Here is a 23658-nt window from a genome sequence, read left to right on the forward strand (position 1 = left end):
TTCCCGGCGGGGCCAGGGATTTTCTCTGCCTCGTGATGACTGGGTGTTGTGTGATGTCCTTAGGTTAGTTAGGTTTAAGTAGTTCTAAGTTCTAGGGGACTGATGACCATAGATGTTAAGTCCCAAAGTGCTCAGAGCGATTTGAACCGTTTTGAACCTGATCTGAAGGACAGTGAACAACAACATATCGCTCTGATTACCCGGATATGCTACGAGCATCTGTTGACCATGCTATGTTATGGACGCAGCATGTTGCACAGTCGGGAGACCATATTGAAACATGTAACTTGCGACCATATCGTAATAAACGAGCTGAAGTATTGTTATCATGTGCTTGATCGTACCTCCCCTTTTCTTGCACACACACCACGTTCTGACTGCTTGCAGCGTCATATTTTCACCTGGTGGCAGAAAGTGGAAATATTATTATTTCAGGATACGCCATGAGCGCACCGATTAATGAACATACATACAATCTTTCAGCGTCCTGTGGTGCATACAACCCGCACTGCAGCTCTCCCAACACAGTAAGTTTAATTATAACCACCTTTTATTATTAACAAGCTTTTCCACATCGGTCGCAAGTGAGCGCTACAGCCGATTGCATGGAACTCCAACTAACCTGCGACTGCCTCCGGGTCATCGTTCATCTCCTGGTTCAGTTTCGCAGTGGAAACGCCTATCGCGCTGTTCCATTGTTAAACCAAAGCTCGCACAGACGCATCGTCGCGCCATCTCAAGTTCTGTTAGTTCGGCATCACTCGACAGTCGACTTTCATCGCTCCGCATACTGTCCCCTAAAAATACTTTATTATTATTATTATTCACGTATGGGCCCAATAGGACCACGCAAGGTCAATCAGTGTATATCACTTTTGATGGTTGGTCGTCCTTTGTGTCCAAATTTGTTTCATTCTTTCAGAATGAAGTCTCTTTCTTTCATCAGACCACGGTGTTCCACTCCGTTTTTTAATTTCCGTCCAACCAACTTTCCAGTCAAATATCTTTTGTCTAAATGTTTTTCTATTCTTAACGCCGGTACAGCTGTACCGGCTACTTTAAGATCCTCCTTAATTGCAGAAATCCAGTTAACTGGCTCAGTTTTGGCCTTATTTCTGTTTTCGTAGAATTCTACTATTTGTTTTGTCAACATAGTGGCTGACATTCTTTTAATGTGCCCATAAAATTTACGTCTTCGTTTTCTCATGTCACTATCTACGTCTGTGTAATCTTCTATCTCCTTATTACTTCTCAGTCTATAAGTTCCTTCATCAGTAATTTTGGGGCCTAATATTTTCCTAATAATCTTTGTTTCTTTCTTTTGAACTTCTTCAATATCCCTCTTAAAATTAAGGTTTCTGCTGCATAAAAACATTCAGGTTTGTTTACAGTGCTGTAATGGCTAGGTTTACAGAATTTTGGAAGTGATTTTTCATTATAAATATTTTGTGTTAATCTGAATGAAGATGTCATGTGTTTGAAAGCGAACTTCGTTTGCAGCTTATTTCCAAACAGTTTTCTTGCATGATTTCCTCCAAGTATTTAAAATGAGAAACACTTTTTATTTTTCCACATTACGTGTTCAAGAACTTTGGTACTTGTTTCTTACATGTCATATATTCCGTTTTTCCGAATGTTATTTGTAGTACTACTTTTCACGCAAATTCTTTAACAATTTCAGTATGTTTTTGAGCTGTGGTAATATCCCCAGCTAAAATTGTCAGATCATCTGCTAAGGCGAAGCAATCTACTTTAATATTACTTCTGCCTAATTTGATTGATTGTCTGTAATCACCTTTTCCAAAACATAGATAAACAGTAATGGGGAGAGTCCATCTCCATGTCTAACACCAGTCTTTATATCAAATGGTTCAGAAATTTCTCCCATGAATTTAACTTTAGAGCTAGTGTCAGTTAACGTTTCCTTAATCAGTGTTAGAGTTTTGTTATCTAGCCGTTGTTCCTTTAAAATTTGGAATTGAGTCACGATCAACGGAGTCGTAGGTCTTTTCTAAATCCACAAATTTACATGCAATATTGTTACCAGAAATCATGTGGTGCCTAATGATTAGTTTTAAATTTATTCCTAACAGGTTCTAACTGTTCTTGGGCTCGATCAAGTAAACATTTCGAGAGAATTTTGTGTGTGATCGGGAGAAAATAGATCCCTTGGTAATTGTTAACATCGGTTCTGTCCCCTTTTTTATACAATAGACGAATTAGGACAGTTTTCCAGTCCTCAGGTATTTTCCCAATTTGCCAAATATGTTCTATTAGTTGAGTGAACTATTTTATTGTGTTAGGCCCGGCTGATTTCAGTAGTTCTGCAATTATACCGTCTTCTACGGATATTTTATTGTTTTTAAGTCTCTTAATTTGTTTAGTTATTTCTATATCGTTAGGTTCTTTAGAGTTAGGGTTGGTATTATTACGAGTTTGCTGTGGTTGGAATTTATTCGCTGAATCTGGACAGTTTATTAGACTTTAAAAATAATTAGCAAGTACCTTACAATATTTCTGGTTGTTAAGAGCCAAACTGCCATTTTCATTTTTGAAGCAAAGACTGAGGTTGGTAACGGGTTAGTTTTGTTTTGAATATTTTATACAAGTTTCTTGTATTGTTCTTTTCGAAGCCTTTTTCGATTACTGAAAGTTGGGCATTTTCGTAGTATCTTTCAGTCTGTCGGATGAATTTAGATGTTTCTTTTCTTACAGTTAGAATGGTGCTCTACTTATTTTCAGTTTTGTTACTATTCCAACCTTTGAATGCCTCATGCCTAGACTTAACTGCTGTCTCACAATCCACGCTTTACCAAGGGTGTTTTTGTTTCTTTCGAAGCGGAATTAAATTTTGTGGTGTTTTGATGAACTTTTCTTATATGCTTTGCCAGTTGCTGGAATTTTTTTTTTTTCAAGTTTGCTTGTTAGAGTTGAGATTATTTTAGCACTGTCAAAGTTTGGGATAACATTTTTTTTTTAATTTTGTGAGGTTGAAGTTTTACTTTTATTCGCGTTAAATAATGACCAGAAGCAACATTACCCCCTTTCCTAAATTTGTAGTTAGGGTATGAAATTGCTACATGATCGGTTTGAAATTCCCCAATAAATGTATTGGGTCCCCGCTAAGTTTTTTGTTTAGAAACGTTCTTTTTAAAATGTGTTGACATGATTTTACGGTTAAAAGATTTGCACATTTCACCAAGTCTTTGGCCATTTTGGTTTGTCCATTTATGCGCAGGAAATCCACCTACCGTTTTCTTACTTTTCTTCTATTAACCTAATTAAGCATTAAAATCATCCATTAAAATTTTAAAATGGTTTGAGGGAATTTTCGAGATGATGCTTTCTAAGGTTTCCCAAGCTTCATTAACTTCTTCAGGTTTATTACGGTTATCCTCACTGACTGGCGTGTGGGCATTAATTAACGTGTATGATGTATTTGCGCATTTAAGAGAAATTGTCATTAGACTGTTATTAATGGGTTTTACCTCCTTTACTGAATTTAAAATATTTTTGGAGACTGCAAAAGCAGTTCCCAGATGCGATGTATTATTAAGAATTCTTTTATCAGATTTACTTGTAAAAAGAGGATAATTGCCGAAATACATGGTGTTATTGTCTGTGATTCGTTTTTCTTGAAATACCAAATTTTTAATCTTCTGTTATTTTAGTATATCTCTCAATTTATGATGTTTACTTGGTTGCAAAAGTGTTTGTATGTTAAGTGTTGCAAAAACTGTAATTGTTTTTGTTTTATTTTGGCCAGAGGACTCCGACATTCTCTGTTGAATCACATTACGTTTTAACTTCACCGCCCCAGAATCCGAAAGACCAGTTGCGTCAGTAATACTGGCGGTGGATTGATTTCCTGGCGTAATACTGTGACTATCAAAATGCTCCACGATGATTCTACCTGGAATTAGGTGGGGTGGGGTTGACTCATTGAGTGAAATCAAGTGTTAAGCCTGGAAAGGTTAGTTCCAGAATACAAATTTCAGCTGTATCACAGGTGAACATTCGCTAACCACTTTGCCGCTTGCTACAACACAGACGCAAAGTGGATTTGGTTTTGTTTTGCCTTGATCCGGGACTGCTTATTCTGTATTCGCAGCTGTCCACCATATCTGATGGAACATTCGCTATCCGCCACCTATGACCCCTCCAAGACCATGGGAAAGGTCTGCTTCTTAGACTTTTAGTTATAAAGTCTTCAGTAAAAATGTTTTAGCATAGCCTCACGGCAAAATACCACATCGACTTCCAAAATCCCATCGTTTCTTTACTAATTACCAGTCTAGGTGGGCTGCTGCATGTCTATCAAAACATCCCATCCACTCTCTATATTTTCACCCTATAAATTTTAACGGACTCCCATTCCCTGACAACGAAATCCGCCGTGTCATCTATCCTTCCCATCAGATTTAAATCACTCCTGCCGATTTCTTTCAGATTTCAGGGATACCCTCCTTTCCCATTCCTCTTTTCTTTCCTCGTCTTGAGCTACGGTCGCAGGTTCGAATCCTGCCTCGGGCATGGATGTGTGTGATGTCCTTAGGTTAGTTAGGTTTAATTAGTTCTAAGTTCTAGGCGACTGATGACCTCAGAAGTTAAGTCGCATAGTGTTCAGAGCCATTTTAACCAAGATTGCCACAGGGATAGCGCGATTCATCACTCAAAATCAGTCGTTTCCAGTCAACTATTGTCCAGCGGCATCGCTCTTTACAACACGTCGAGAGTTGTTTAGCTCTGACTACAGAAATTCATGGTTTATAAGAAGGAGCTCTACTATTGATTCCCATTCTTTTTTACTCACTGTGCACAGTCATTGTGGTAGTTGGAGTGCTAGTAGAAATTTAGAACTCAGGAGTGATCTCTTCCGCTGATTTAAGGGGGGACGTTGATGAAATTGGCCAAAAATTTCAATTTTCGATTTATTTTGTATTTGTTAGTACAACTCATGGACAATAAGTTCCCAAAGTTTCAATGTTGAAATCGCATCCGTAGTGCCTGGAAATTAATTAAAAAAGTGACGCGGCCTCCCTGCCACACCCACGTTTTGAAGCATCACTTCAATACCAGCTCAGTGAACAACGATTCTGTGTATTACTTTCAACCAAACGTGTGAGGGATACATCTAGAAGGCCGTGATACATACTCTTTGGTTTTATATATCAGCTTTGGCAGATGCTGCACTTACCAAAAAGTGCGTTCATGACAAAACCCAAAATCCAAATGAGTCTCTAAATTCACTCATATAGAAACGATGCCTTAAAAACACATTTGCATCGGCTACAGTTGTCAGAATTGCAACTTATAATGCAATTATTGTATTTAATGATGGGAACATCGGTAGGATGAGGCCGGCCGGAGTGGCCGAGCGGTTCTAGGCGCTACAGGCTGGAACCGCGAGACCGATACGGTCGCAGGTTCGAATCCTGCCTCGGGCATGGATGTGTGTGATGTCCTTAGGTTGGTTAGGTTTAAGTAGTTCTAAGTTCTAGAAGACTGATGACCTCAGGAGTTAAGTCCCTAGTGCTCAGGGTCATTTGGACCATTTGAACCCGGGACCCTGTGATCCAGAGATAGCAACGCTAGCCACTACGCCACGAGCTGCGGACTGGTTATCTGTGATAGTTACTTAGCGTTTCCACCTTCCACAGTCGCATCACCAACATTCGACATGGGCAGCTTTAGAAAGATTGAAATGTCCCTGATGGATCTTTTACTCATGAGACATCCGATCACTAGTTCACGTTCAAAGTCTCTTGAGCTCTCCTGTGCTCCCCATTCTGCTCTTGCTGCTTCCCTACGGACAACGCAGTACTCCCCACTCTCTTTTTAATGGAAGGTCCGCCTCTCGTGACGTCCAGGGCCAATTCCGCATTACGTAGAGGTGTCCGCATACTTTTACCAGATAGTGTAGATGTGTCATACAATAGCTCTGACGACTAGAACAGCAAACAAACAATAACAGTCTTGCAACGCCATAATTTACACAGTAGAAAATGGAAGGCTGTACTCGCCGTTATTAGTATTTCGACTATGATTGTGACCACATATCTGCTGCTATGACTACTTGAGCGTTTGCGGGTGTTTCATTCGGTCGTTTCCTTCTGTGTATGGGAACCGGATATTTCTGTTATTTTTTTTTCACATAGTGGAGGCCGTTTCCCTGTATACCTTGCCTTACACTGCTGCTGTTGTTTGCCGTTTCTACGTGGAAACTCACGAACTGATTCGGATTTATTGCTGACATTAGGTACGGACAACCCGTGAATGGGCGCTTTCTCCCGTGTGGAATGTCTACAGCAGGTCAGGCCACAAGCGCACCCACTTATTCAAATGACTGTTTTAAACATATATTTTAATTAAAAGAATTCCTTGCTGTTTTCGAAAATCTGTGTTGCCATGTGACTGTGTTCTCCAACAATTTGGACAGAAATTTGGAAATTTATACTGGGTGGCTATTGTTGTTGTGGTCTTCAGTCCTGAGACTGGTTTGATGCAGCTCTCCATGCTACTCTATCCTGTGCAAGCTTCTTCATCTCCCAGTACCTACTGCAACCTACATCCTTCTGGATCTGTTTAGTGTATTCATCTCTTGGTCTCCCTCTACGATTTTTACCCTCCACGCTTCCCTCCAATACTAAATTGGTGATCCCTTGATGCCTCAGAACATGTCCTACCAACCGATCCCTTCTTCTAGTCAAGTAGTGCCACAAACTTCTCTTCTCCCCAATCCTATTCAATACCTCCTCATTAGTTATATGATCACCCATCTAATCTTCAGCATACTTCTGTAGCACCACATGTCGAAAGCTTCTATTCTCTTCTTGTCCAAACTAGTTATCGTCCATGTTTCACTTCCATACATGGCTTCGCCCCATACAAATACTTTCAGAAACGACTTCCTGACACTTAAATCTATACTCGATGTTAACAAATTTCTCTTCTTCAGAAATGCTTTCCTTGCCATTGCCAGCCTACATTTTATATCCTCTCTACTGCGACCATCATCAGCTATTTTGCTCCCCAAATAGCAAAACTCCTTTACTATTTTAAGTGTCTCATTTCCTAATCTAATTCCGTCAGCATCACCCGACTTAATTCGACTACATTCCATTATCCTCGTTTTGCTTTTGTTGATGTTCATCTTATATCCTCCTTTCAAGACACTATCCATTCCGTTCAACTGCTGTTCCAAATCCTTTGCTGTCTCTGACAGAATTACAATGTCATCGGCAAACCTCAAGGTTTTCATTTCTTCTCCCTGGTTTCTAATTCCTACTCCGAATTTTTCTTTTGTTTCCTTTACTGCTTGCTCAATATACAGATTGAATAACATCGGGTAGAGGCTACAACCCTGTCTCACTCCCTTCCCAACCACTGCTTCCCTTTCATGCCCCTCGACTCTTATAACTGCCATCTGGTTTCTGTACAAATTGTAAATAGCCTTTCGCTCCCCGTATTTTACCCCTGCCACCTTCAGAATATGAAAGAGAGTATTCCAGGCAACATTGTCAAAAGCTTTCTCTAAGCCTACAGATGCTAGACACGTAGGTTTGCCTTTCCTTAATCTAGCTTCTAAGATAAGTCGTAGGGTCAGTATTGCCTCACGCGTTCCAATATTTCTACGGAAGCCAAATTGATTTTCCCCGAGGTCGTCTTCTATCAGTTTTTCCATTCATCTGTAAATAATTCGCGTTAGTATTTTGCACCCGTGGCTATTAACAGTCTGAAAACCTTGTAATGGTGTTGCACGGTAGGATGTGATGATAAATAACTGTTTTGGAAAAAGTGCTGTACGTTGCGATGTTATCGAGTTAATTATCATTCAAGTTAGCCAATCAGGACGTTGCGTGCTCAAATTCAAGAGGCTCCGGAGAAAACAATGTCGCCGAACGTGTTCGCCTATTGTTTCTAAAATCGACCAAAAGAGCGGTGCAAAAATTGGCCGTGGGACGGTAGCAAGGATGCAACCTGAGCCAAATACTGAGTGGTCTTGTGCGCCATAATCTACGCTATGAGAACAGCTGACACTAATTATATCTGGCGCGCCGCTTTAATTTGCGTGAGCAACGGCCTGCTTGGCTAACTTCAACGGTAATTAAGTCCGAAACGGCGAGACGTATCGAATTTTTTTCTTAACAATCACTTCCCAGCACAACCTACCCTGTAACACCCTTCCAATCTTTTCACTGTTTCTGAACGCGATTTAAATGTAAAAATGCACTGCCTGAAGAAAAGTGTACCTCCAAGAAGACATGGTCGAATGTTATGTAATTACTACTCCGTAGCGTACAAACTATCAGCGGTTATATAAATGACTAGAGTCGCAATTCTCTGTGACAGATAGAACAACAACGAAAGTGCATTAGTACTGTTCGTTGTTTAGTGTCGTTACCAGGTCTGTAGATTATACAGGATGAGTCACTAACCATTGCCACCTAGAATAACTCCAAAAGTATGATAGTACCCGAAAAGTTTATGGGACAAATGTTGCATGGGACTACAGGGGCCATAATACGACGTCAGATATGTGAAGGTCAACTTTGTTTTTTTAAATGGAATGCTAAAGTTTGGTAATCATTTTCTGTCAGCGGCTTTCGAGACGAATACAACGATGTGTAACAGTAAGGTCTCTGAAGGTCAACGAAGGTCAATCTTCTTATTATAGATTGAGTGGTATTCCTTATCACTTCCGCACCTATCAAAGCACGTGATCTGACAATTCTCTCTCGTATATCGTGCAAATAGTAAATATTCGCCGAATACGGCGTATCCATCTAACGTGCCATTGTCATGTAAACACCATTCGACGGTTTCGCAGTAGAACACTAGTAGGAACGGTAAGAATAGTATCGTCGGATCAAGCGAATGTGAATGATGTGTTCCTTAGAAGAATAAGTCGATATGCTTCTCACTTATAGAAAATGCCAACAAAATTCAGTGAGAGCTAGAGACGAACACGCTGAAAGATATCCTCAACGTATTCACCCTACACGTCGTACACTTAAATATGTGTATGATAAATTGAGAACAATTGGATCTTTAACGCATCGGAAACATATCCGGCAAAGGAAAGTTACTAACGAGGAAACGGAAATTGGTGCTCTTGCCATTGTGGTGCGAGATCCTTGTGTTAGTTCGCGCCAAATCGCAAGGGAATCTGGAATGAGGCAGACTAATGTTGTTCGTGTTTTGCATCGCCATAAATATCATCCTTGCCATATCAGTCTGCATCAAGAATTAACTGGTACGGATTGTATGCGACGCGTTAAATTCTGCTGATGGGCTCAACTTCAGATTCAGAGGGATGACACATTTATTAATTTTATTTTATGTACTGACGAGGCTACGGTCACGAACCATGGAAATGTTATTTTGCATAACATGCATTATTGGGCAACTGAAAATCCATGTTGACTGCGGCAAGTTGCACACCAAAAACCGTGGTCGGTGATTGTATGGTGTGGGATTCTGGAGGACAGAATTATAGGCACCTATTTCATCGAAGGAAATCTTAATGGTAGTAAGTACACCACATTCCTGCAAGAAACATTGGTCTGTTATTGGAAGAAATACCTTTAGGAACAAGGAACAGAATGTGGTATCAACACGATGGATGTCCGGCACATTTCTCGCTGATGGCTAGATTTGAGTTGCAGAGACAATTCCCATATCGTTGTGGCTAGAAATGAGTTGCAGAGACAATTCCCATATCGTTGGATTGGATGCGGAGGAAATGTGCCGCGGCCGGCTCGTTTGCCAGACTTGACGCCTCTGGATTTTTTCTTGTGAAGATTCGTAAATAACATTGTTTATAAAGACGTACCAACTACACCTGAAGATATGTGAGAGAGAAATGTCAGAGTATGTGCTTCGATAAGTGCTGATGTGATAAGGAATACCACTCAATCCATGACAAGAAGATTGCAGCACTGCATCGAACACCTTCTGTAAATGGACTTTCATGCCACCTTTGTGACCTTCTTTGACCTTCAAAGACCTTACTGTTACACATAATTGCATTCGTCTCGATAGCCTCTATCAGAAAATAAGTACCAAACTATAGCATCCCATTTAAAAAAAAAAACAAAGTTGAATTTCATATCTCTGAAGCGACCCCACCTAGCAACAAAAAACGAACGTCATGTTATGGCCCCCGTTGTCCCATGCAACTTTTGTCCCACAAACTTTTCAGCTCTTGTCATACTTTCAAAGTTATTCTAGGTGGCAATAGTTAGTGGCTCACCCTGTATAACGGGCGCAAAAAGCTGTGACGGACATGGAGATGCCGCGTACCCATGGAGACAGCGTTATCAGCACCTTACATCGTCTGAAAGAGCCCTTATTGTGGGTCTCCGTTTGGTCAGCTGGTCGAATCGTGAAATATCTAGATTTTTGGGGCATTCGGACGTGACAGTGGACTGATCTTGTACTGTATAGGATGCGAGGGCAGGCATTCTCGTCTTGTCGTCAAGGTTCCAGTCGGCCATGTCAGACCACCGCAAGGGAGGATCGTTCCATATTACGCCCCAGGCACATCATAACGCCTTCGCATCTGCACCTGCCGTCCGAGCACAAGTAATGGACTCCCCCGAAACATTCCGTGTCACCTGCACGATTGATCGGAGGTCAGTTGTATGTGGACTAGGGAATTACCGGCCCATATGTAGGCAGCCGTTAACACAGCAACACAAACGGCTGCTCTTGGAGTGGTGTCATGGACTGGAAGTATGGACGGCTGATGAGTTCTTTCGCATTGTGTTCAGAGAGGAATGATGGTCCTGCACTACGCCGGATAACCATCGTCGGCGAGTATTGCGGCTAGCTGGAGAGAAGTTCCATTCTTTCACTGTATCGGAGAGGTACAGCGGTATTACTCCTGACATCATGGCATGGGGAGCCGTAGGGTATGACTTCAGGTGACACTGGCAATGACTGGTGGCACAATGATGTGTCACGGTCATCCCGCGTCCTCATGTGTTACCATTATCGTGATTATATTTTTCAACAGGACAATGCACATGATTCGTGTCTCTGTGAACTGTCTGCGTGATGTTGAGGTACTCCCGTGGCCAGGAGAAGCCCCAGATCTGATAGAACATGTATCCAGGCTGTAGAGGACCAGGTTTCCACAGCTGTAGACCAGCTTGCCTCAGGAGAGGATACAACGGCGCTATGACACCATTCCCAACCGCAGAAGTGCGTGTTTCGAGGTCAGAGCGGATGCAACATAGAAATCGTAAGTGGGCTCATACTGCCATTTTTTGTGTATATTTGACTCGATTTCGTAGTCACTAAAACAACATCACATATTTTATCAAGTTATACACTACTGGCCATTAAAATTGCTACACCAACAAGAAATGCAGATGATAAACGGGTATTCACTGGACAAATATATTATACCAGACCTGACATGTGATTACATTTTCACGCAATTTGGGTGAATAGATCCTGAGAAATCAGTACCCAGAACAACCACCTCTGGCCGTAATAACGGCCTTGATACGCCTGGGCATTGAGTCAAACAGAGCTTGGATGGCGTGTACAGGTACAGCTGCCCTTGCAGCTTCAACACGATAACACAGTTAATCAAGAGTAGTGACTGGCGTATTGTGACGAGCCAGTTGCTCGGCCACCATTGACCAGACGTTTCCAAGTGGTGAGAGATCTGGAGAATGTGCTGGCCACGGCAGCGGTCGAACATTTTCTGTATCCAGAAAGGCCCGTACAGGACCTGCAACATGCGGTCGTGCATTATCCTGCTGAAATGTAGGGTTATGCAGGGATCGAATGAAGGGCAGAGCCATGGGTCGTTAACACATCTGAAATGCAACATCTACTATTCTAAGTGCCGTTAATGCGAACAAGAGGTGACCATGACGAATACACGCTTCCAATGTGCGTTCACCGCGATGTCGCCAAACACGGATGCGACCATCATGATGCTGTAAACAGAACCTGGATTCATCCGAAAAAATGACGTTTTGCCATTCGTGCACCCAGGTTCGTCGTTGGGTACACCATCGCAGGCGCTCCTGTCTGTGATGCAGCGCAAGGGTAACCGCAGCCATGGTCTCCGAGCTGATAGACCATGCTGCTACAAACGTCGTCGAACTGTTCGTGCAGATGGTTGTTGTCTTGCAAACGTCCCCATCTGTTGACTCAGGGATCGAGACGTGACTGCACGATCCTTTACAGCCATGCGGATGAGATGCCTGTCATTTCGACTGCTAGTGATACGAGGCCGTTGGCATCCAGTACGGCGTTCCATATTACCCTTCTGAAACCACTCATTCCATATTCTGCTAAGAGTCATTGGATCTCGACCAACGCGAGCAGCAATGTCGCGATGCGATAAACCGCAATCGCGATAGGCTACAGTCCGACATTTATCAAAGTCGGAAACGTGATGGTACGCATTTCTCCTCATTACACGAGGCATCACAACAACGTTTCACCAGGCAACGCCGGTCAACTGCTGTTTGTGTATGAGAAATCGGTTGAAACCTTTCCTCATGTCAGCACGTTGTAGGTGTCGCCACCGGCGCCAACCTTGTGTGAATGCTCTGAAAAGCTAATCATTTGCACATCACAGCATCTTCTTCCTGTCGATTAAATTTCGCGTCTGTAGCACGCCATCTTCGTGGTGTATTAATTTCAATGGCCAGAAGTGTATTTAGTTTCCTCTTCCCTTTCCGTGTGCTTCACTTTTCTTGTCAGACAGCGTCAACAGGCTTTTACTGAAATGGTTTACTTGGGGGAGGGGGATGGGAGAGGGAGGATCATCTCCGCTACGAGACTCCCTGGATCGAGACTGAGTTCATTACGGCGAAACGTCTGCGTCGCACATGGTGCGGATTCGAAAATTGCAACGTGGAATGTCGGAACATGGAAACTAGAATTTAGGAAAGAAATGTGTGTTGTTCTCTGCTCTGACACCACTAGGAAGTACAAAGCAACAAAAGTAAATTGCATCGAGACCTGTATACTGTGCTTGGCCAGGACGAGTTGACGTGGCGTAGGCCGGCAAGTTGTGGTCGGCGGCTGTTCCAGGAAGACGTGACGTCGCCTCGCAGCTTTCTCGTTCGGCGGTATTCCGGCGGTGACGGTCAAGTCGTCCAGCAATACCATATACAGCCAGTTTCAGCTAAGCTTTTCACCGTAGATATTTCCCCAACCGTGTAAGATATCGTAATTTCGTTTTCGCCAAGATGAATTGTTAGAAAGTCCTAATTAAACGACATATAGTCTCCTGTCATAAGTGCAGTGTATCTCGTAATTAATACCGAAAACCGACACGATACTAGGAGCAAAAACAGTAAACAACGGTCTGCTAACGAGCTGTTCGACAGGTAATTGCGAATATGTTGTTATGAGCCGTCACTGATTTCAGTATGAAGTATCGCCCTGGTCACTAAAAATGTATTTGAAATGCAAACTTTTCGACCAAGTTCCCATCTAAGCGGGCTCTAATATCACCCAAGGCCTGTCTTATCAAGGAATGCAAAACTACTTCAGCACATTACATGTTACAGTTAACTGTAAATACGTACCTGTTTAACGATGTGTTGCACGTGTGGTCGTCGCACTTGGATGCGATATTGTTCTCGTCTATGCAGTGAGGTACGGATTCTTTCAGACACCCCCGAACCATCTCGTGAAGCTTGACGAGACTGTACGAGGGAAGATCAGAAAGTAACGCACAATAATTTTGTTACCAAAAAGTTGTATAGGTAACAAAATTAAAAGATCAAAAATGAACTTACATCTTTTACCTACTTTTCTGTACAGTCACCAATGTTTTCAACACATTTCTCCCATCATGGAGCCAGTTTCGATATGCCCTGTTCGTCGAATTCCGTTTGGTTGGAGTATAGCCATTTGTGGACTGCTGATTTCACTTCCATATCTGTCGCAAAGCTTTGGATGGCCATGAATTTCTTCGTGTTACCAAACAGGTGAAAGTCCGACGGTGCTAGGTCTGGACTGAATGGTGGATAATGGAGCACCTCCCACCTAAATCTGGCGATTTTCTCATGAACAGGAACAGCAACATTCGGGCGAGCATCGTCATGAAGAAGTTTGACAACAACGGCAGTAATGTTGTGGCGTTTGTCACGAAGGACACGATGCATCTTAACCAAAGTTTTAATGTAGGCTGCAGTATTCACAGTGGTCCCGTGTTAAGTAAAGTTCACCAATAACACACCAGATTTAGTCACTCTGGATTTTTTCGTACTGGGGAACCGTGATGTTTCCACGCCATAGAGCCTGCTTGGTTTCGGTCGTGTAGTGGTACGCCCACGGCTCATCACCAGTGAAGATTCCTTTCAGAAAATCATGCCCTTTTGCAGCGTAACGCATTAAGTGATCTAAGCTCGTTATCATTCGCTGGCCATTGTAGCTGTCGTTCAGGTTTTGAGTTCACCCAGCGAGCACTAACTGTACGAAATTTCAACGTGTCGTGAACAATATCGTACACCGCACCGAGTGAAATGTTAAAATGCTGAGATAAGATTAGCCGTTGTACCGTCAGTCTTTCAGAACTGCTGCCTCAATGGCTCCGACATTCTACGGATTTGCAGCTGTTACTGGCCGTCCGGAGCGTAGCGAATCATTAAGGTTCACACGACTCCCTTGGAAGAATATACCACCTGGGGGCATTGCTACGGTCCATACAGTCGTCCCCGCGAATTACATTTGGTTTATGCCCTTTGGTCCACAAATATCGAACTACAGCAAATTCGCTGTTTCGGGCTATAATTCCCATCTTCAGACGGCTAACGTTTCCGATTACCAACAACAACTGAAGTGTTTTCACAGTGCGAGTTGTCAGCAGCAGCTGTTGTTGACTTCGCTATGAAAAACGAAAAAAAAGAAAGATACATCTGAGTGACGTGGCAACTGCAGAAAGAAACTACGTACTCGTATTTCTTCGCCCGAGAGGCAAAACCTTTTAATGTTCAACGACTTTTATTTCGTGTTAAGAGAAAAAATTATAAAATTGTATAGAATTTTGTCGGGAATGCAGTATTATTTGTACTATTTGATTTTTCGTGTTAAATGAATTCGTGATAAACGTTTTTCAGTGTAATACGTAATCAATACATCGAAAATAAAGTTGTAAAAAACAACCATACACTCAGAGACCCAGTTAGTGAGGATTTGTGATTAAAGCAGTTGAAGTAAACGAGTAACATAAGTAAACAAAGAGTAAACGTGGCATAGAGCGCTTTTGATAAACGCCAGGGAATTTTCCAGACTATGTTTAGAATGCATTTTTGTCATATGATGACATGGTTGGAGACAGTGGCTGTTATTTGAATACAAATGTTGATGGTGTTGAGACAGCAACCAGCCACAAATTTATTTTCAGTTCCGTTATTTTTAGAATGTATCTGAAACGTAAAGTTTACAGCGTGTATTGCCAATTTTGAGCCACGGCCATGAGACGCGGACTTCTAATGTGACAACCATGATGGAGAGATGTGTGTTGGGAATTATTTGGAGGAAAAAGAAAACATAAAAATGGTTCATAGGACAAACTGCATTGGAAGATATACTATACGCATAATATAAGTGGGCTCTTTTCTGGGGCACATATTTCGGTACTGTTTAGGTAGGTTTACTTGTCAATACACTGAGGAGCGCTTGAGCTAACTACAACTGGCCTGCAGTCTATCGCGTGAAAGACATAATAAATCACCCAGCTACCTTTTTTAATATCTTTCCATTATGAAATACAAAATTAAATATTTAAAAATGTTGAAATGCAGACTTTCGGAGTAACAAAATTACATTTTAAACCTTCTGCTCTCTTCTACATTTGGTATCTACCGGATTTCTCAGCTTCAGAGAGAAGATCTTGCCGCTGAATGACGTAATCATAAAAATCAGAGCAGCTGATTTCATTATTAAAAACATATTTTACTATGGCTCAACTGATGATAGTTGTAATCTATTTCGTTCCTCAGTCCACTGGACATTCGTGAGACAGAATATCCTTTCCACTTTAGCATTGTGTCCTGGAACAATAAAGATGAATTCGCACAGATTTAGTAATTGCGAATACTGCTGTACGCGTCCATACTTTTCAAAGAAATCGCTCCAGTTCTCCTGACACGACATACTAGACAATTTATCACTATCCTTGGGTGAGTTGTGACAAAGTGAACTGGCTGAGGAAGCAAAACTTGTCAAACAATGCACTATCGTCTATTGATAATCCTTCATCTTGCAGAAATGTTCCTGGCCTTGTCAATTCATTCCAGACAGGTTCTAACGAGTCCACCAACATCCGTTTGAAAATGGAAAATTCTTCCAAGTTTGTTGACCATTTTATAAAATAATTTGAGTGGTCCAAAAGTTTCCTCTTTCCGCCGTCCTGTCACTCTGACAACATCTTCCAGAAACTTCTATATACTGCTATCTTCCTTCTCGAGTTTAAGTATTTGGCCCTGAAATATGCTTATCTGGCCGTGTAAAACCCACAAATACGACTCAGTCAGAGGATTCTGAAACAGAGTTGTCAGAACTTGATTCCTCAATTGTTTTGACTTTTTCAGTTATATGTAACCCAAAAATCTAATTCTTAGTAGAAAATGTAACTTTTCGCAATAAATTTTATAACGATATTTTTGTCAGCAGCCTTTTTACATATCTATAAATCTTTAAAAAGTATGTTGTGAATAAAACTTAATGACAGTTAACGAAATTGTATTTTTTTTAATTTCTAGTGGTGGTCATAAATCACCCCTCCTCTCTGTGTACACATTGCTGCTAAAATTGGGCTAAAAGATATTTTCAGACCCTGTACCGCCGCGCGGGATTGGCCAAGCGGTCTAGCGCTGCAGTCATGGACTGTGCGGCTGATCCCGGCGGAGGTTCGAGTCCTCCCTCGGGCAGGTGTGTGTGTGTTTGTCCTTAGGATAATTTAGGTTAAGTAGTGTGTAAGCTTAGGGACTGATGACCTTAGCAGTTAAGTCCCATAAGATTTCACACACATTTGAACATTTTTTTGAGACCCTGGACCCTTCTTATACATCAGAATCTATTAAAAAGGATGTTGTTAGTAAACCTTAACAACAATTATTTTTTTTAGTTTTTTCGGATGGACATAAAGTACCGCTCTTGATAGTACGCGTTATGGGAAATACATTGGTATTGCTAGGGTTAAGAGCATCTTATAACTTCGGCACTCTCTCTGCTACAACAAACGAAGATAACCATCTTGTTTTCGTGTGCGACAACAATGCATGATACTTTGTCAACAAACTCACAGAGTTCTTTTAGATGCTCCTTTCGTACTGCAGAAGTAAATGAAAAATTAAATTTCAAATGTATCTACATCAAGACTCATCACGTCAGCGACTGCCTTTGCAGCATTATGTAATATGTGTGCGGCGAATCCAAGTCCTACAAGATTTTCGTTTACTTCACTTTTCAGTTTCGCTAACACCTTGTTTGTACCAGCTCGTTGTAGTCTTCCAAAATTAGAGCTTGCAATGTCACCGGCAGACACTATGCATTTACTTTTATCAGTTTTGTTTTCCTCTAAGACAGTGACGCAAAACGTGCTTATTACGGACCTCTGAAAGTTCATCGCATATTTGTTTGATAGTTTTGAGCGCTAACACCGATTTCACAATTGCTGTTGAATTTGGTTCTGCCCAACGTCACATTTTTGCTGCTTCTGAATCATCAAAAGTTTGGTGCGTAGCTTTTAAGTACAGTCAACTGATTTCAAAAACATGTGACTTTAACGGTATGATAGCGCATTGTTAATTCCGCTGCTGTTACTAACTTGCCCTGTTTAGAAGAATTTGAAACAAAATAACTGTCCAGTTTTTGAGTGCTTGCAGATTACACGTTTTATTTATGCTTTACGCTAGCTATATGATCCTTAATATCAGCTCTTCTCCCATGTGCAATGGAAACATAACACTTACAAATTACGCATTAGTCACTTCTCCTTCGTTTTATGAAGAACCATTCTTCTGAATATTTATCTCGGAATGAGCTCTTCCTCTTTGGCATTTTGAGTTCACTTGAAACAATGAAACACTTTAATAACGAACTAACCGCGTTACGACATGGATAGAGAAACAGATAACCACATTGCTGCAAAGCTTAAAACTGAATTGAGGTAAAGAACAATAATAGAAACTCAGCAGCATTACCACACAATAATGCTCTTCAAGGAAGTCGGTCAGCTGTGATAATAAAAGCTTTCGTTATTTATCTTAACACAGATCCACGCAAGAATTTGGAGAAAAAATATATAGTATGTGAATATTTCTCTGAAATTCGAAAACCGGGACAAACTACCGTCTCGAAAGTATTTTTCAAGACATCAATTTCTTTAATCTGAAACCGGGACTGTCCCGGAAAACCAGGACATCTGTACCTATTTGAATGCTTCTCGAGTCAGAATACATAGAAGCCTGGTTAGATGTAAGAAAGGGTCCGATGCCCCTCCTCTTTCCCGTTAAATAAATAAATAAATATTCTAATAGTTACTACGATTTTTTATGTTACAGTTGAAGTGGACGATATTCTGGACGTGAGACACGGCTGGAAGACGGACACTTTCAATAAAATCGCCAAGAAGGTGGAGGAGAAGTTCGGGAAAAACAACACTGGCTGGCCACCATTCATCGACGAAGCGTGCTGTTTCTCGGTGATACACGGCAGAAACAAGAAGAGTCTGGACCTCGTGGCCACCAGTCCAGAGCTGGCGCAGACCTGGGTGGTGGGGCTGCGCCACATCATCACAGTCATCAAGGGCCTCCAGCAGGGACAGCGCTTCGAACGGTTCGTCGCATAGCAGCTGCTTTATGTTCTTATAAAGTCACCACTCACCTAAATTAGGACTAGCAGTTTACAACAAGGTGACACTGTCAAGATACTCAATTCATGTCACTCTTCACCTTCTTCTTCTTCTTCTTCTTCTTAAGACAGTCTTCAACAACAGCTGAAATGCTAAAACAAAATTATATAAAACTGCTCAGAATTGAAAGGTTTATAATTAAAATAGAAATTTAAAAAAATGGAAAAAACGGTCAAATTTTTTTATGAGACTATTTGCCTAAAAGTAAAAAATAAAACAGATTAGACTCGCCTTTGAATGATGTTCCAAATCATATACAGCAAATGAGGTGACGATTGAGGGTTACTAGAGGATATTTACTGTACATGATATCGGGCATCATTCAAAGGCAAGTCAAATGCTTCTGTAATATATTTTATTTCTTACTTCTAGACAAATCATTTCACAAAATATTTGAAGAGTTTTAATTTTTTTATTTTAAAGCTTTGTTGGAATACATGATGTATGACGTATTTACATATCGATCAGTATTCCATTTTTTCTTAATTACCCTTATTAATTTCAAGCACGTTAGTATTGTTTTACAAAATAGACCTCGCGTTTGTCCATTTTCCATTCTTAGTTTGGCTATGAGAATTCGGACAAAAATACATTGTGTAATTTCTAGGATGTCTTGTTTTTTCTCCGCACGAACATTTATTGGCAGTTAAATAGGTCACCAATACAACTTTTTTACGCGCACAGTAGCTAACCCTCGAAGATATGAACTTTTTGACACTTCAACAGTAGTTGCCCAATAAGACATTGCGAATTCCGGGTCTTTTTGACATGCCATTCTAAGCTTACTCTACAACTTCCCGCTCTTGATCGCTTATTCCCAAGCTTGCTCACTTCTGTTTAAAATATCCTACAGATAAATGTGCTACTCTCTCTGTCTCATCAGCTTTCCTCTGAAGTTCTCCGAGATTAATGTGATTGATGATTTTCCACATCACATTGTAGATTTGTATCTTGCCAATACTGTCACAATATACTTATAAACCCGGAGATGAAGGAAACTTCTCTATGCTAAAAATCTTGAAACTGTCCAAGGGTTACACTGCGGCAATACAGCTCACGAGGTGCAACACTTGCGTTTGTTTCATCTGAAATTGAAGAAAAAGTTATACTTCAGTAAAGCTCCTTTAACCTGTTGGCAGGTATAGTTAAAAATAAGTATCTCTTTAATCCAGTGATCACACATGGGCCTTTTGTCCTAACTACGGCGTATGGGTCACCGATTGCATGTCCAGCTTACGTCTTTTGGCCATTCTAACGCTTTCGTCGTACAATAGAACTCGATCACCCGTTTTAAAATCTTTCAAATTCTGGTCTGTATCATAGTTCTCTTGATTCTTCTTCTTATACTGTTTATTATAATCCCTGGCACGTCAGGACATCTGTTTCATTTTCTGCTTAATTCGAGTACATAATCATCGTAATTATAAGTAACACCTGCGAAATCTCTTTGCAATATACCAGGTATATTACATGCTCTAACGGAAAAACTCATGTGGTGTATAATTTGTCGTGCTATGTGCCGTTGTATTGTACACAGATACCGCGAATGGAAGCCATTCGTCCCAATTTGATTAAGCGTTATCGATTTAATGTCTCAGGAATTCTATTCTACTTAGCTGTGGTCTTTGCAATGTTCCATTCGACTGCGGATGGGAACAGGAAGTCTGTACCCTATTAATCCTTAAAAATCTGCACACTTTCTTTAGTGTACCACTCAAATAATTGCTACCATTGTACTGAGTATTACTGAGGGTATTCCAAAATTTAGAATTATTCTTTCCACCAGGATACGAGCCACTGTATCTGCATCCTGCTTATCGATTCTGCTGCAATGAACTAACAGAGTATCCTGGAATGTTAGCATGTATTTATTAAACCTGTCTGTTATCGTCAGAGGACAGACTGCATAAATTTTACACCTACCGAATACTACTTCTAGTGTTGGTATTGTAACCAACGGCATTTTTGTCTTATTTTACGTTATATTATTTTTTTTTGACAAATAGCACGTTTTCTGATATAATCCTCAATATCCTTCTTCATACCAGATCACGTTTAGTATTTCCTGATTCGATAGTATGTTCCCGCGATCCGTTGTGAGCACCTATGGGTGCATGGTAGATCTCCCGCAAAACTTCCGCCTTTTCTTCAGCAGTTTTCTTCTCCTGTTCGTCTTCCTTGACTACCGACCCTTTTTCACTTTCACTTGCCCCAGTTTCGGTATTATCTGACTACACTTCCTTTATCCTCGACAATGCATCTGCTACATAGCTGTTTTTGTCCCTTTCGGTATACAATTTTATAATCATACTCCTCTAATTTCAGTGTGAACTTCATTAAAGATGAGGACGGATCACTAATATTTCCGACCCAATGCAGTGGTTTATGATCTGTACAAATGGTAAACATATGACCAAAAACATATAGTATGAAATTATGACCGCCCAACTACGGGCAATAACTCTCTCTCAATGGTGCTATAGTGTCGCTCTGCATTGTTCAGCGTTCTGGATGCGTATGCAACTGGAATGTCTTTACCTATCTCCCCTTGGCTAGAAACAGAGCCAATAGCGTCTTGGTTCGTGTCAGTCGTGATTATAAACTTTTTGAAAAATCTGGGTACTGTGATGGAGGGGGATTGAGTAGCCTCTCTTTTGACACTTGAAACGCATCTTCTTACTTGGCACCCCATTCAGACTTAACACTTTTTTCCAACAACTCATGTAGTGGTTTCGCCACTTTAGTAAAGACACTTATGAAGCATCTATAACACCTGACTAACCCGAGGAAACTTTTTACTGGGCTGGGCATATTCCGCCATTGCTTTTAGCTTGTTTGGGTCTGGTTTTAACCTATTTTCAGTTAAGACGTGTCCCAGATGTGTGACCTCCTTCCTTAAATATTCACATTTATCCACCTGTAACTTCAAACTGTGTTGCCTTAGCCTCTCGAAAGCCTCGCCCAAGCGGGAATTGTGTTCTTCCAGAGATGGACCAAAACATACTACATCGTCTAAATAAATAAATACTTTTTCACCCTGTAAACCCATTACAACTGAATTCATCAATTTTTGTATTGTGCAGGGTGCAGAACGGAGTCCCATTGGCATTCTTTTGTACATGTAATGGTCGTACGATGTATTAAAAGCTGTTCTCCGACCTTTACATCGAATAACATCTGATATTATCCCTTAGTCAAAGCATAAAATTATATTTTGATTTGCCCAATCCGTCAAGAATTTCATCGATACGTAGGAGTGGGAAAACTGTGTTGACAGTAATGTCATCTAGTGTACTGTAATCAGCTACCAGCCTCCATTTCTTTTTAGCAGGTGCATCCATTTTTTGGGAATCATGATTAACGGAAAATTCCAGGCCTTTGTTGAAGATACTATTATATCGCTCTATAATATCTGATTTATCTCCTGTTGCAAAGTTTCTTCCTGCGCTTCTGGTATTCTGTAAGGACGAGAGCAAATTACTCGTACCTCTGATTCTGGAATCAATGTTATTTGATACCGAATTGTGTCTGTGCATGTCAAATTACACCCTATTAAATGAAATATCATTATACGCAGAACACACCTCTATTGTGGACTGCCTTCTATGCCATTTAAATAATCTAACAGCAAGTTACCTTTTAGTGAACTGATTCTCGATTTTTTCCCACTCGAGACCTTGTTTACCTTGCGCACAGTCTGCTTCAGACTGGAGCTAAATGGTGGAACTTTGCTCACCTTAATGCGAGGCATCTCAACAGCAACCTTCTCCTTTCGCGTATTTAACACGCTAATTAAACAAGAGCTTTTTCTCTCTCTCACCAGCGCCTTTGGTAGGTACACGCTTTCCTGCAAATCTAGCTTCTCAGCAATGCCTTCTCTTAGGCTAGTATTTGCAGCCTTTATCCTCAAAATCCTCTTCTCGCGTGAACCTAGCTTTATTTTAGCCACATGGCCTACCTTAGGCTCTGTAGCATCCGTTTCCGATCGGTGACACGTCTGAGAAACGATTTTTTGTTTACTTCGCCATTCCTTCGGTGCACTTTGGTTTACTGGCTCCTTTGAGCAACTCAGGGAGCTGTCAGCTTTACTGCATTCACGTACTGTAGTTTTAAAATCTGTTTCTGGCTTTCTAAACCCTTGCAGCTGTTTTCTTGAGCCTTGTTCTTCTATCTCTGTACATAATTTAACGGGCCTATCCCCAATCTACAGGGTTCCCGTGGAGTAATCAATTACTATGCCATGCTTCGTAAAGGAGTCTCCACAGATTAAACTGGCATAGGGAATATCAACTTCCCCTCATATAAAATTTAACTTATGTTTCATTCTTAATTCCCTATCCTTTCCAAGATCTGAAACTGTTGGTCATACGTTTGTATGGCCGGACTTGTAATACCTTTAATGTCTTACTTTCTCCAGACCTATACTCGACACTGATTCGCATTTAATTCATACTGAACAAGCTAATTTGTGCGCCGTTATCTAGAAACAATTTTAACGGACTTTCTGAACTCTGTGGGCAAATCGATTCTACAAACTCATTTTTACTTTCATAGTCGACTTTAAATATCTTTCAGTACACTCTTTAGCCATGTACCTGGCATCTGACACACGAAACACACAACTGGCTTCGCTTTCTTACAAGGACCTCTGTGTCCCAATAAATTGTAACTTTCGCATCTGACTGGCTTTTGAGCCTCTGAATCTCGACACGCTTGAGCCGGTTCTGCTCCACAAATTCTTTTCTCAAGTCGGCAGT

General features: G+C 41.0%; 1 protein-coding gene across 2 annotated transcripts in view; it reads left to right on the plus strand.

Moving 5' to 3' along the window:
* LOC126470621 (1-phosphatidylinositol 4,5-bisphosphate phosphodiesterase eta-2-like) overlaps window positions 1-23658 on the plus strand; it is a 420296-nt gene that overhangs the window by 256780 nt on the left and 139858 nt on the right. For both annotated transcript variants that reach the window (XM_050098579.1, XM_050098580.1), the window contains exon 3: window positions 18552-18825. In XM_050098579.1, the coding sequence (XP_049954536.1) occupies window positions 18552-18825 (274 nt within the window). The remainder of the gene's footprint in view (window positions 1-18551; window positions 18826-23658) is intronic.

The sequence above is a fragment of the Schistocerca serialis genome, chromosome 3 (assembly GCF_023864345.2).
Source record: "Schistocerca serialis cubense isolate TAMUIC-IGC-003099 chromosome 3, iqSchSeri2.2, whole genome shotgun sequence".
NCBI lineage: Eukaryota > Metazoa > Arthropoda > Insecta > Orthoptera > Acrididae > Schistocerca > Schistocerca serialis.